General features: G+C 45.1%; 1 protein-coding gene across 1 annotated transcript; it reads right to left on the reverse strand.

Moving 5' to 3' along the window:
* Positions 1 to 2,185: 2,185 nt before the first annotated feature.
* LOC123188970 (sister chromatid cohesion protein SCC4) lies at positions 2,186 to 15,499 on the reverse strand. The gene is made up of 10 exons (XM_044601266.1): positions 14,737 to 15,499; positions 14,151 to 14,619; positions 11,433 to 11,471; positions 6,133 to 6,254; positions 5,644 to 5,790; positions 4,345 to 4,434; positions 4,123 to 4,247; positions 3,278 to 3,483; positions 2,996 to 3,120; positions 2,186 to 2,855 (listed from the first exon to the last, which is right to left on the reverse strand). Exons 1-10 carry the CDS (start codon positions 15,400 to 15,402, stop codon positions 2,661 to 2,663), a joined length of 2,184 nt encoding a protein of 727 aa, XP_044457201.1. The 5' UTR covers positions 15,403 to 15,499; the 3' UTR covers positions 2,186 to 2,660.
* Between the last annotated feature and the right edge of the window lie 526 nt (positions 15,500 to 16,025).

The following is a 16,025-nucleotide window of genomic DNA, read 5'->3' on the forward strand; positions in this document are numbered from 1 at the left end:
CAATTCCTTGTTTGGATAGAAAAATAAGAAAACAAGATTATGCAGTTCAATAACACAGATGGGGCTTCGTCTAGCTCTTGTATCATCGCTGGCACACCTTTTCTACATGGCTACGCCGACATTGGCGCCGCAGACCAGGCTACTCGCACTAGCATGCGGGATGCCGCCATCTTGTTTTCTTGCAGGAAAATCTTCTGATTTATTCATAAAACATCATGGCGATACAAAGAACACAAGAAGTAGTAGAGATTACATCCATGTTTGTAGGCCACCTAGTGACAATTATAAACACTGGAGCGAGCCGAAGGCGCGTCACGATCATCGTTCGGCCTTCGTTGAAGCCAAACAAACATTGTTGTAGTAGACAGTCAAAAGTCATCATGCTAAGACTTCAAAGAACCAATGTAACAAAACAGCTACCATCGTCGATGAAGAGAAACATAGATTGAAAGGACCAGCATGCAGACACATGAACGCGGATGAATAAAGACTGGTTCCAAACAGATCCATCGAAGATAAAAACACAGACCGAACCCCACAAAGATCAACCGGGGACACATCTCCACACGCCCTTCGAAGATGCTAGACGCACAGTCGGGACAGGAGAAGGGGCTTGCACACGAACATGTCATTGTATACACTCGACACCGACGGTGATGCACTACGGCTAACGTCGAAGGAGACCCAACCGAAAATGTGGTGCGCAAGCTATCCGGCGGGCGCATATGTAGACCCGAAAGCTGGGAGGGACCCCGTCAAGGCGTGCGACGACTATGTGCTGCCCTAGACCGACCTGGTCGCTCTCAGGGCCTCATGGCTCGCTGCCCTGCAACAAGAAGAACAATAAAGAACGAGAAGAAGAAGAAGAAGAAGAAGAACTAGGGTAAAGCAAAAAAGGGAAGATAAAATGTGGTACATGTGTTTGTCGAGTGTGTGTTGTTCAATCGGCCGTCACCTCTCATGTATTTATGAGCCGACTGAACTTCTCGTACAAGAAAAGGACTCCAAATCCTGTCCAAATCCTCCCAAAATTAATCAAACCCGGAATTAGGTAGGTATGAAATAGCAGTTCGGTTTTGGGGACCCATAGACCACATGCAATCTCGGATGGAGATGCGCCCAAAAGCAAATTTATCCATTCCGGTGAGAAGAACAACTTTCATGTTGAACGTCTTTTGGTTCGAGATAATCTTAAGGGTGTTTTTGCTTGTTTTCCAATTTCTGCAGTAGAGAAAAACGTGAGTTATTGCCCGGATGTCCGGACTCCAAGTCGGGCGTTTGCCCTGGTTGTCTGGGTTCCATCCTGGATGGTTCGCCTTCAATTTTGAACCTTCTGTTGTCTGCACGTATGGGTCTTTTGTCCAACCTTTGGACGGATGATTCGGTTTCCAACCTGGACAATCCGGACATCCACTGTAGTTGGGCGTGGGTTTGGATGCAACTTTTGCATACAACCTCAGAGTGAGATAATTCAAATATCAAAACTAATCGCCTCGACGAGACGAAGATATTTCATGTGGAACACCTTTTCATCTGAGACCGTCTTGAGGCGTAATCGGCCAAACAGTATTCCGGATGCCAAATCTAAGCACTCCAAGCACATCTTCCACCCCTGAGATGAGATCGGATGATGATGACCCAGATATCAAAGTTGTTCATTTTAACCATATGGAGATTCTTCATATTTGGTACATTTTATTTGAAGGCATTTTGATTACGCTTTATGCCGTGCCAAAAACTGATATCAAGAAAGGACAACACAACCATGCCATCATCATCCGAACCTATACCAGCACTGGCGCATGTGACTGAAACGCCCTGCCGTTTGGTCAGGCGATGGCCATCAACCATATAGGTTTTCCGTAGTTATTCTGGAATCATGGTTCCACTTCCACCTATACACTTGAAACTGAACCATTCCCTTACAATTAATCTATACCTTTCTTTTTACTAATATACATGAATTTTGATTAAAAATATAAATAAAATCTAAATATGATATTATTTTATCTGGTAAAATATTTTTTAGATAGTATTTAGGATGCAACCTTAATCAATAGCGCATGATTCATTTTTTTCATACGGGTGCCAAACCAGTGTGGACATGAACACCTCAACAAAACCAGATTGAAGACAAAACAAGCCATCTATAACCAAGCATGCGCGCCTCATCAAAACCTTGCAGGAAAAAAAGCAAAGTTCTCATCTTATGCAGAGAGAGACGCTTTAAGATTGACCACATTCAAACGCGTTGTGATTGTCAACAGAGATGAGATACCATGTGTTGAAATAAAGAACCTGAACCTACCTATGGGGGTTTGAGTCATGATTATAGGGTTAGGGGCCTGTGGAATTTCTCTCTTGGTGCAACGCATGATCTCTTTTGCTAGTACTCCCTCCGTTCCAAATTACTCGTCGTGGTTTTAGTTCAAATTACTCGTCGTGGAACTAAAACCACAACGAGTACAAATTTGAACTAAAACCACGACGAGTAATTTGGAAGATGGAGTAACTGTTAACAGAAGATGAAGCTACAGCGGTGTACAATTAACTAATAATAAACTTAATAACAACAACTGAGGGACCTATAGGCTAACATGTCAAGCATGCTCTCTCTATGGGGAGCATGGCGATTCACTCCGATGGACGGCCAGCATGACTCAAGACACCCGCCTCCTTGTGCTGCGCCTTACTGAGCTTGAATCAACCAGCCTTCTCACAGACGAGGGCTGGGGAGTGGACAGCCCCACTGATTCTGGGATGTCAAGGTCATCATTTGCCGGCAGGCCCGACATATCGTTATGCTTCTGGAACAAGTCGTGCAGCGGCTCGACTTTGATCCTCACTTTCTCCACCTGAAACACAATTTCAACTTCAACTCCTTGCATAAATGTGTTCCATGTTTTTTTCGGTGACAAAAGAGTCTAATAAAATTGTCCAGACTTCCATATAACAAGACAATGGATCAACTTCAATCAAAGCTGTGGTACCATACCAGCTCCTGGTGATAAGCGCGAGAACGAGCTTCCGCCAGCCTTCTCTGCAGATCGATCTCTTTCTTACTTCCATATTCTGAATTCTCCATTTCATTTTCCTTTTCTTCCAGTTCTCGATATAACTCTGAAAATAAGATATCAGTTGCCATCAACATCCAGCGATTCGACAAATTGACAGTCACAACAAGAATGCATACCAAGAGATTAAACAACCAGCCTACGGAAGGAAATGAAATTTTCAATCGCCTTGTGAAGAAATCAATATAACCTTGAGGACATACCTGTAAATACCGACAAGATCCAGATTTGTGTTGGGATGTCATAAAGTGTCTTAGCTAACGTCAACGATGACTTCAAGATCTCTCTGGCTTGTCCAGTGTCGTGTAACTGAAGTGCTAATGTACCTAATATTGTTAAATACTGAGAAACCAATTGGATGTTACCCAACTGTTGGTGCGCTATTCTCAAACCACTTGCAAGGCGAACCCTGCATCAGGTAGAAACATTTCATATTAACAACATAGAAATTGACTATCTGCAAACTTGCCAAGAGTTCACTCATCATAAAAGAGGAAATGAAATGTGGCAGACACCCGTGGGAAACAAATAATGCAGAACATTAGCTACATGGTGGTATAACTTCTGTTTCTAAGTGACCATATGTTTAATGCATCGAGATCATGTGGGCTTTTAAAAAATTGAAAACAATTATATATCCAGTCACGACAGAGGGGATCTCCAATTTTGCCATTCCAATTCCAATGAACTTTAAAGTTCAAGAGGACAAATATGGAACCCTGTAAAAATATAAATATGGAATCCTAGAGGAGAAATACAAATATGAAACCCTAGAAGAAAAATCTTTTTTTATCCGGGAGTAGTGGGGAAAAAAATCATATACCCTTCCCTCCCTCTTAAATGACAGATGCGAAATAAATAAAAAATGTTAAGCAACTCTTCTTTACGTTTACGCTTTATATTCATCATTTCTATACATCACATCTATTAAAACATTTGAATTTCGTTTTTACTCATCCTAAATGTAAACTATAGTGATGCACAATACATTCATTACACTGCAGTCATTATACTAATTTTCACTACTTAGTACTATATCATATCTCACCGTGCATCTTGTGGATTATGCTGCCTCATAAGTAGAAGTCCGTAAACAAAAATGATACAGGTCTTCTCTCGTACCCCAACAAATGAGTCCATGGTTCTGTAAGCAGGACCAATCAATTCTAGCGCCTAAACAGCCAAAAAGGTGAGGCAACATTTAGTTGTATTAGCTGGCTTGATACAGAAAAAGACAGGTATGTAGGAGTGATATAAAATCCTACTTTACCTCTGAAGATGATTCCGCGTCACCCTTACAAATGTAGGAGACTGCCGCATAAACTTGGCACATAGATTGCATTGATTTGTTCTCTGTCAGCTGAAAAAAATGTACTTCTTTAATTAGAAAAGGGCTGGATAGGTTGCAATAGAACATAAGAACAATTGGCCTAATATATAAAAATCTACATTCCTTGATACATGTTTTTACTTCAGCGGACTTGGGACGCATAGAATATTGACTAAAAGATGGCTAGCTATATTATAATAGGACTGGTGGTGCCTCAGAAGGACACCTTTCGATATTTGGAGTCAATGTTGCAGAAGGATGGGGATATCGATGAAGATGTGAACCATCGAATTAAAGCCGGATGGTTGAAGTGGCGCCAAGCTTCTGGCATTCTCTGCGATAAGGGAGTGCCACAAAAGCTAAAAGGCAAGTTCTATAGGACGGCGGTTTGACCCACAATGTTGTATGGCGCTGAGTGTTGGCCGACTAAAAGGCGACATGTGCAACAGTTAGGTGTGGCGGAGATGCGCATGCTGAGATGGATGTGTGGCCACACAAGGAAGGATCGAGTCCAAAATGATGATATACGAGATAAGAGTTGAGGTAACTCTGATTGAAGAGAAGCTGGTCCAACATCGTCTGAGATGGTTTGGGCATATTCAGCGCACGCCTCCAGAAGCTCCAGTGCATGATAATGTCAAAAGAGGCTAAGGTAGACCGAACTTGACATGGGAGGAGTCCATAAAGAGAGATCTGAAGTACTGGAGTATCACCAAAGAACTCGCCATGGACAGGGGTGCGTGGAAGCTTGCTATCCATGTGCCAGAACCATGAGTTGGTTGCGAGATCTTATGGGTTTCACCTCTAGCCTACCCCAACTTGTTTGGGACTAAAGGCTTTGTTGTTGCTGTTGTTGTTGTTGTTGTTGTACTGGAAACCTGATTGTAGATCACATTGTACACGTAACCAATGACCGGATGTTGTTAGCTTTTTACATCATTAATCACATGAAGCACAGTTGGAGGTGCAGCGTGCAGAATCCCCACAGAATATTAATGTGTTTGGTAGCATACAAGAGGAGACTAGGAAATGCATGGCAGAGAGTATGCAAAGAAACATACTGTGGAGCATTGTTCCAAATATCGGCCAGTTAATCAGCATCTCGGTCAGTTAATCGCTACTCGGTGGGACAATAGCCCTTACTGGAAAATTCGCCTATTTATCCCCACTCAGCACCCAACCGATATGGTACCAGATACCGATATCCTGAACATTGGCATATCAAGAGGAAAAAAATACCTTCAATGCTTCAAGGAAGTGGAAAGCAGCCTCGTCAAAGCAGCCAACAGAATGTGCATACTGTCCCCTTAGCATTTCAATTGTGCTCTCACAACCTTGGAGAATCGTTGGGAAACGAGTAAACCAATTTTTCATCTGTGCTAAAGCCTACAGGAACAATGACGAATTGATAATAAAGGGTTAGCTGAATAACCATAGGATATATAGATCTGATGTTTGGAAAGAAATGTATCTGGCACAATTACTGGACCTATTATACCAGACAAGATGTGCTTATATCAAACCCAATAATAAATATATAATAGCTCAACATATTGCGAGACATATTAGTTTCAGTAAACAGATTGGCAGGGATGCCCTTGAAAAAAATGGATAAGTATATTTGAAAAGCATATACATAGACGAATAACGAAGAACGGTTGCAAACTTGCAACCTTGAGCAGTCATCCTATGTATTAGTAAAAAATATGGATATGCTGTTCTATGTACCTCTTGAGCTTCAACAAATTCTGATCTCGTGAGTTCTACAGCCACATTGTTTTCGAGAAACTGAAGTAAAAGCATCAAGTACAACCCGGCCGTCCATATAGTTGAGTGTTCCAAATCTCCCTCTGAATATATAATGACAAAAAATTAAATGAGGTTAAGGTAACAGAAGTACAATACTACAGTAAAATGATAATTTCTTCTGCAGTTAATGAAGATTTTTTTTCTGCAACAAACAACAACAACAACAAAGCCTTTAGTCCCAAACAAGTTGGGGTAGGCTCATGGATTTTGAGTCGCTTGACTAGTCACGACTAGTCGACGAGTCGTAGTTGCAGGGCCGACTTAGCCTCTCGACTCGACTCCTGGGATGAGTCGAGCGACTCGCGCGACTAGTCTCGACTAGTCACGACTAGTCGCGGTTTTTGGGTCGAACGACTCGAGGCAGCGCTGGATCTGGAGTACTCTCCCGCCGCCGTGCTGCTGATGATGCTGTTGTGCTGCCTCGCTGCTGCTGCTGCTGAAGCTGAAGCGGCAAGAGGAGCGGGCTGGGAGGAGGAGCGGTGGCAAGAGAGCTGCTGCGGGGGAGTTGAGAGATCCATCGCTGGGAGGAGTGGTGGACTGATGGGAAGAGAGTGGCAGCAGAATGTGTGGCGGTTGTGGTGAGGGAGGAGTGTGGATTGTGGATTAGGTCACGGGAGGAGTATATAGCTACTAGATGGGCTTTTGGGCCACAGGGAAGTGCATAACTAGTGGCCCATCTCTCAGTTGGCCCTGGTTACTGCTGCTGGTGGTGTGCTCCTCCCCTCCTCCCCTGACTGCCTGCTGCTTAACTCACGTCGACTCATCGCCATGTCGACTCGTCGACCGTGAGTCTAGACTAGTCACGACTAGTCTAGAGTCGCCCCTCCCGAGCGACCCGTCGACTCATCGACTCGAAAACATTGGGTAGGCTAGAGGTGAAACCCATAAGATGTCGCAACCAACTCATGGCTCAGGCACATGGATAGCAAGCTTCCACGCACCCCGCTCCATAGCTAGCTCTTTGGTGATATCCAATCCTTCAGGTCTCTCTTAAGGGACTCCACCCATGTCAAATTCGGTCTACCCCGCCCTCTCTTGACATTCTCCGCACGCGTTAGCCGTCCGCTATGCACTGGAGCTTCTGGAGGCCTGCGCTGAATATGCCCAAACCAACTCAGACGATGTTGGACAAGCTTCTCTTCAAATGGTGCTACCCCAACTCTATCTCGTATATCAACATTCCGGACTCGATCCTTCCTCGTGTGGCCACACATCCATCTCAACATACGAATCTCCGCCACACCTAACTGTTGAACATGTCGCATTTTAGTCGGCCAACACTCAGCACCATACAACATTGCGGGTCGAACCGCCGTCCTGTAGAACTTGCCTTTTAGCTTTCGTGGCACCCTCTTGTCACAGAGAATGCCAGAAGCTTGGCGCCACTTCATCCATCCGGCTTTGATTCAATGGTTCACATTTTCATCAATAACCCCATCCCCCTGCAGCATTGACCCAAATATCAAAAGTTGTCCTTCCGAGGTACCACCTGGCCATCAAGGCTAACCTCCTCACACCTAGTAGTACTGAAACCACACATCATGTACTCGGTTTTAGTTCTACTAAGCCTAAACCCTTCCGATTCCAAGGTTTGTCTCCATAACTCTAACTTCCTATTTACCCCGTCCGACTATCATCAACTAGCACCACATCATCCGCAAAGAGCATACACCATGGGATATCTCCTTGTATATCCCTTGTGACCTCATCCATCACCAATGCAAAAAGATAAGGGCTCAAAGCTGACCCCTGATGCAGTCCTATCTTAATCGGGAAGTCATCAATGTCGACATCACTTGTTCAAACACTTGTCACAACATTATCCTACATGTCCTTGATGAGGGTAATGTACTTTGCTGGGACTTTGTGTTTCTCCAAGGCCAACCACATGACATTCCGCGGTATCTTATCATAGGCCTTCTCCAAGTCAATGGACACCATATGCAAGTCCTTCTTTTGCTCCCTATATCTCTCCATAAGTTGTCGTACCAAGAAAATGGCTTCCATGGTCGACCTCCCAGGCATGAAACCAAACTGATTTTTGGTCACGCTTGTCATTCTTCTTAAGCGGTTGCTCAATGACTCTCTCCCATAGCTTCATTGTATGGCTCATCAGCTTAATTCCCCGGTAATTAGTACAACTCTGAACATCCCCCTTGTTCTTGAAGATTTGGTACTAATATACTCCGTCTCCATTCTTCTGACATCTTGTTTGCCCGAAAAATGAGGTTGAAAAGCTTGGTCAGCCATACCATCGCTATGTCCCCGAGACCTTTCCACACCTCAATGGGGATACAATCAGGGCCCATCGCCTTGCCTCCTTTCATCCTTTTTAAAGCCTCCTTGACCTCAGACTCCTGGATTCGCCGCACAAAACGCATGCTGGTCTCATCAAAGGAGTTGTCCAGTTCAATGGTAGAACTCTCATTCTCCCCATTGAACAGCTTGTCGAAGTACTCCCACCATCTATGCTTAATCTCCTCGTCCTTCACCAAGAGTTAGCCTGCTCCGTCCTTGATGCATTTGACTTGGCCAATATCCCTCGTCTTCCTCTCTCGGATCTTGGCCATCTTATAGATGTCCCTTTCGCCTTCCTTCGTGCCTAACCATTGGTAGAGGTCCTCGTATGCCCGACCCCTTGCTTCACTAACAGCTCGCTTTGCGGCCTTCTTCCTCATCTTGTACTTCTCTATGTTGTCTTGTCTGCACTCCTATCCAGGTATAGGCGTCTGAAGCAATCTTTCTTCTCTTTAATCGCCTTCTGGACATCATCATTCCACCACCAGGTATCCTTATCTTCACTTCCCCTGGACACTCCAAACTCCTCCAAGGGCACCTTACGAATGCAAGTCGCCATCTTCATCCACACATTGTCTGCATCCCCCCCCCCCTTCCTCCCAAGGGCCCTCCTTAATGACCCTCTCTCTCCTTGAACACCTGAGCTACCTCCCCCTTGAGCTTCCACCACTCCGTTCTAGCGACTTTGGCACGCTTATCCCGCTGGACACGAATCCAAAAGCGGAAGTCAGCAACCACCAGCTTATGCTGGGGTACAACACTTTTTTTTCTGCGACGCACAAAATATTTACGAGAAAGTTCTTTATATACGACAGAACAATTCCCCCGGTCCCTGATGTACCACTGAACAATGACATACATGCCCCTTATTTGACATCTCCATTCAAGCAGGCGAGCATGGTGGAACATGATAATCGATGGTCCTCGATGAATAGACTACATGGCAATGGATCTCGCGATGTGTGCTACCAGTTTCCATAGAAACTCAAAAGAAACAGTTGGGTGGTTGTGCAGGATTGACAGGCCACAACAAGAAATAGTCCAAACCATAATAATAAACAGTCCAGTGGTGGATATGAGGGCTTGAGCCATATGAAGGGCCACTAACATCACTACTGTGATCGCTCTGCTGAGGGGATCCCATTTAATTTAAGTAAATGCTGGCACAAGATAAAAGGTGTGGTGAAAAATGCACAATGTTGGCATTTTAGGTTCAGGGGAAGGGCAGGCTTAGTTGAGGAGCCGAACATCAGCGAGGCTGCATGGGAGGAGTACTTGGTCAAACTCACAGTAGGGCATGATTGAAGAAGACACGTTAAAGTCAACGGCGGTGGTTGTGCGGGATTGGCAGGCCACAACAAGAAATAGTCCAAACCATAATAATAAACAGTCCAGTGGTGGATATGAGGGCTTGGGCAATATGAAGGGCCACTAACATCACTACTGTGATCGCTCCGCTGAGGGGATCCCATTTAATTTAAGTAAATGCTGGCACAAGATAAAAGGTGTGGTGAAAAATGCAGAGTGTTGGCATTTTAGGTTTAGGGGAAGGACAGGCTTAGTTGAGGAGCCGAACATCAGCGAGGCTGCATGGGAGGAGTACTTGGTCAAACTCATAGTAGGGCATGATTGAAGAAGACACGTTAAAGTCAACGGCGGGGATGGTGAAGAGCAAAGAATGGCACAGTTGTCATGACACTTCACCATGTGCACACCATGGCAAGCTCCAGCTTGCCCCTTCTTGATGACCGGCGGGCAGTTGTAGCTAGGGCAGCACCTAGTGCCGGCAAAGAAGTTGGAGGCAAAATTGTCTGAAAAGATTACTCATCTAGGCCCTTAGCGCCGCCCATGGCCATCAAATTGGGTGGTCTTGGTGCAAACAAGCATAAGGTTATGATGTGGTGCAGATTTGGTGATTCAATGGGAGCCCAGCGCTGAGAGCAACAGTACAAGGGTGGAAAAAGAAGATGAGGATAAAGAGAGGTATCACGGAAAAATATAACATGAGAAATTTAATGGAGTAGCAATGGAAGAAACGGGTAAGGTTTTGCTACAGTTGTTGCATATAAGGGAGAGATCATTGTTCAGAGCAGATCAGGGAAGTATTCATTGACATATAGATATTCCGAAGATTGAATTCATTAAAGCAGCCCAGCGAGTTAGAGAAATGTCTGGTATGAAGTAGTTCACACCAAATTCAAAATTAATGGCCCATGACTTGTATGGATGATTTAGTTGGCAGGGGCAAAGATTGACAAGCTAGGAGCTACAAATTCCGTTTTCTTAAAAGAAAAGAAAAAAGGAAGAAAGGACAAAAAAAAGAACATATGACCACATGAGAAAGGGTTAAACATATCACAATTGATTTAGTCTGCATAGGATTGCCACATTGGAACTCCAGCAGGATAAGGTATCATGCATATCCAGCACATAAGACAACAAGAACCGTGACAACTCACAGTATCAGCTCAACTTAAGATTGTTTCTGAAAGGCGTGATTTTTAGAATGACCGTCACGATTTGGTAAAAGTTACGTAGTAGATCAAAGATGAGGCAGATAAATGGGAAGAAGCAAGGGCTGGGAGTTTGTTTTTTGAGCCACTGTAGGAGCAGCCTCCTAGGCTTAGTGTTCTTTTCGGGATTGACATTTGACTTCCATTATCATGTCTCGCCATTTTGGTGCAGATGTTCTTGCATCTAAACTGCTTTTCCAGCTTCATGGAAAGATATGAAAGGCTCTTGCATATTCTCTAGAAAAATTTGAGCTTATGTTGCTTAACCAAACAAAGGAAAAAGTGTGTGGACTGTGGAACTAGATAGTAACCAGGGTCATGCATTAAGTGTCAGCTCTAAAATATGGTTGTACACAATAAAATTTGTAAAGAGTTGTCATAGAAAATAACTGAAGTTATTATCAGTACCTGTCACACCATCGACGATCCCAAGCTTCGAGAGTTCCTCTGTGAAACAATGTGAATGCCCAGTAAATTATAGATATACACAAGTTTCTATATATTTCAGCTTTAACATAGACACAATATATATATGATCATGTTTAAAATATCCAAGAAAAAATGCATGGTGAAAGGTTACTGTTAGCTTATGCAAGGTTGACATGTATCAATGCATTTACTGCCCTTGATTACTCAACAGGTGGTACATGCGGGTCGAGGTTACTCCTTGCAAATTCCGGTGATGGATTGAAGGTGTACCATGTTTGATGTTTCATGAGGCATACATGGACAATAAATCTGGTACGCAGGGAGCTAATGTAAATTTGGACGCTGTGGTGCTGATCAATTGAGGTTTTTTTTTACAAAATCACGCCAGGTTTAATTTTAAAAGGCGGCGACAGCTATGTTATCAAATGCATATAATCAGCATGTAGAAAGTAGAAAAGATACACTATATAACCTTGAAATCTTGCCGAGTTTAAATTACAACCTTCAACTACTAAACCATTTATTTTTGACCCCAAACTATGAAACCCATTCACCCCCTCTCTCACTCATCTCTCAAGTGACTTTCTCTTCTCTTAAGCACGACTTTAACTATATTGTCACTCTCCCCAACTCAAGCCTGCCTGTCATCTTTTCAATCTCGCAACCTGCATCATATCCTGGAAGATATTCACTGTTGCCTTGGATAATCTTGTGGCTGCAGGGTTAGAGATTTGGGCTAGCTTGGGTTGGGGAAAGTAAGAAGAGAAATGGCCATGGGAGACAGAAGAGAGATAGGGCCACGGCTGTCGTGGATTAGTTGTGCCAGCTGTCCACCATGTGGAATCTGAATCAGCACAAAGCCACCTGAGATTGGACCAAGGGGCTAAACTGAATGGATTTTCATATTTTGGCGTTACAAATAAATTGCTTACAAGTCTAAGGATGTACCGTGAACTTTGGCAAGAGTTGAAGGTTGTAAAGTGGACTTTATTATAAAAAGTAAAACATGATTTCATTGTTTTGTGAAACACTTGTTTAATGTAAGACCTAATGGTGTAGATTGTCTATAGCTGGGTTTGGGATAAAAATAAATGGCTTAGGAATTGAAGGTTGTAACGTGAACTTCGGCAAGGGTTAAAAGGTTGCAAAGTGGACTTTATTAAAATGTAAAACAAGATTTCATTATTTTGTGTAACACTTGTTTAGTAAGGCCTAAAATAATCATCCAATAAAGTTAAAAATCAAAATATTCAATTTAACGTCAAAGACTCATTTCCCGTCATTTTCAGTCTTTCCGCTTAACTACATCATGTATCTCAAACCCACCATTTGCATCAACATGGCCACTCCCATTTATATATGCCTCTCATCCATTTATGTCACAACATTCACATTGGCACCTTCATGGAGTTTGCTTCAACAAGAAAAATGGCCATGGAATATTGTGAAACCCAAGGGTCAGCTGTAACATCCCACCTCTCACCCAGACCAGCAGTCGTTACTCATAGCAAGATCTAGACTGGCCTCACAGACCAACACTCCACACATTGTCCTCACTCGTGCGCAACGGGGAAGAAGTTCCCGGACGGTCACACATCCCCAAATTGCTCCAAGCCAAGCACACTTAACCAGAGGTTATTGGAGATGCGCTCCCGGAAAAGAAGGTGCACCTTGTTGATATGAGCAGTCTATCATTCCTTCTAAGCTAGGATGTCACATCAGCCAAGTAGCATCTGATGAAACCAAACATCCTCCTAAGTTGGCTGAAGATCTTACCAGATCATGATAAATGGTACTGATCAATCTCAAGTTGTCAAACAAAAATTAAAACCACCACCTTGTAAGGGTTGTTGTTAAGCAAAAGGGAAAGTTCACACTTCTCATATGAGCGTTGCTGTCACTGCATTCTTGCCATAGACATGTATCAAGAAATGCTGAAAATATTCTGGAATGGACAACCTTTATAGATTTGTTGCTCATATGAACGAACAATAAAACAAACTTATCATTGATATGTTCCCTCTCGTTGAGATGAACAGCATCGTTGCATTTCAAAGGGGAGAGTGGAAGTGGGATAACTTGGAACATGAGAGGATCGCACACAAAATTACTACTAGCGATAATGTGTTCTCCACAGGAAACGAGGAAGTGAATGGGCCAAAAATGAAGAAGATTCTATCTGGTTCACAAGGATAAGCAGAGTGATGATGATAATGAATAGGGAAGCCCTTGTAGTACGAAAAAAGCATCCACAAAAAGACAGTTGTGAGATTACTAGAATGGCAGTTAATTATATCAAATACTGAAATTAATAAAACCACACAAACACCTCACAAAATAAACCCTAGAAGGCAATACAATTGTAACCCTCACAGTATTGACGGTTGGGTTTAATAAGCACCTCCCTGTAAAGCAGGACCTCAGTACCCGTCAAGGACCATGACTTGGTAAAAAAATGGCTACTATTTGACACCCATGGTTGTAAACTAGCTGGGCCTGCTATCTTGAATCGTATAACATGTGTAGTTAGCTATAAGCACGTCATCTTCAGAAGCAATACTTCAAATAAGTTACTCCCTCCGTTCACTTTTATAAGTCGTTTTAGACAACTGAAAATGAGCTACTTTGCACCCTGTCTGAAATGTCTTCAAGGCCTTATAAAAGTGAACAAAGGGAGTAGCATTCAACAGCACATACCATGGATGAGCTGTAGTCCTGAATGTATTCTCTTTCCACACTCCTTAAATATGCCTTTTGGCCGACTGACCATCACAACCATGAGATCCACCAGCACAAACACCGCAGTCCGTGGGAGCCACTCTCCGTGCACCGGCGGTGGTGCCAACAGTAACTTGTCCCCATAATCTAACACATCTTTCAATGTGTCATACCCGCACAACGCTTGCAGCTGAGCTCTCAACTGCCCCTGCTTATGCGCTAGAGCCACCCTCTCCCTCTCCTTCAACATGGTCTGCGCTAGCGTTCCCTCTACTGCACTGAGTTCAGTACCAAGTTCTTTAATACGGCGTCCCCTCTCCATCTCGCTCTTAACAGCGGTGTCCAGCCTCTCCACATGCTTCGAGGCAGCCTTGTAGTCACAGACCCTGAGCAGGTAGAAAGTCTGCAGCAGCTCCGTGTAGAAGAACAGCCCAACCCAATGCTCCTTCTGCATCCAATAAGCATAAGATGGCATGCAACAAAACACAAAGTTTATATCTCTTCACTGCTACAGACAGCATAAAAATGAAGAGGTGAAGAAAAAAAAAAGCTAACTTGAGTTTACCTGCTCGGCCGTGAGCGCATCCCAGAGCTGGGAGACGCGCGCGACGGCGTCTTCAACGGCGGCGTTGTCCTCCCAGCAGAGTAGGTGGACGTGGAGAGCGGTGGCAGCGAAGAATAGGTCGAGCTGGGGGCTGTCGAGATCGGCAGCGGCGGCAGCCCCGGCAGACAGAGTAGTGAGAGCAGATGCGGCGTCCCCGTCGACTACGAGTGCGGAGGCGAGCTGCGCCTGGAAGTTACTGGTCCAGAGGAGGGCCGGGCCAGAGGGGAGAAGCCCCGAGGCGGAGGCGGATGCGAGGAGGCTGAGGCCGCGGCGGAGCGCGTGCTTCTGCGACGGAACGGCGCCGAGGAGGCCGTAGACGGTGGCGAGAAGGGAGTGCGCGAGCAGCTTGAGGCGCGGCGGCGCGGAGGGGAGCGGGTTGAGGACCAGCAGCGCGCGCTCAAGGTGGGCCTTGGCGTTGGCGAGCCCCTTGGAGCGGGCGAGCAGCAGGCCGGCGAGGCGCATCCGCGCGCGGGCCTCGGCGAGCGGGAGGAGCGAGGCGGCGTGGGGCGGGCTGAGCGCCGACTCCAGGCAGGAGGTGGCGGTGGTGAAGTCGCGGCGGCGCTCGGCCTCCTCCGCCAACGCGAGGAGCCCATCCGCCGCCGACATGGACGGCCCGGCGGACGGCATGACCTAGGGCGCGGTGAGCGGCAACGGCATGGAGATTTGGGGGAATCGGGGTGGGGGGCGTGGGCTGGAAGGAGGTGGGGGAGGAAGGAAGGACTAGGACTGGGTTCGGCCGCCGGTTTCAACGGGCTCGTCTTTGTGTGTTGTGTTCGGTCGCTGTTCACGTCGCCGAACGGGGAAATGGTCCGGCGGGTCCTGCTGCTGCCGCTGGTTTTTTTTTTAAGGAGAACTGTTGCCGCTTTATTTAAAGAACAAAGCTCGGAATTTCATCCGAGATAACATCCAACACGAAGTCTGGGGAAGCCCCAACCACACCTTACAAAGTTCATCACCTACACCTACTTTTGCAAATTTATGAACGGCAACAGTCGCAGACCTTCGAACCCACGACACTCTAGACTCAGAAAAAGAATTTAACAAAGTTTTAATTTCCTGCACCCAAGGACCAGCCGCCGACAGCTCTTTTGGTGAGTGATTCAACATCTTCACCACTCCTTGACAGTCAAGCTCCATATATCTTCTCCGCGTTGATCTCCCTAGCCACGCTTAGAGCTTGCTTACACGATAAGATTTCCGCCGCCTCTGGATCATTGATATGAGGGAAGTGATGACACATTCCCGCCCTG

Source organism: Triticum aestivum, chromosome 2A (assembly GCF_018294505.1).
Source record: "Triticum aestivum cultivar Chinese Spring chromosome 2A, IWGSC CS RefSeq v2.1, whole genome shotgun sequence".
NCBI classification, from domain to species: domain Eukaryota; kingdom Viridiplantae; phylum Streptophyta; class Magnoliopsida; order Poales; family Poaceae; genus Triticum; species Triticum aestivum.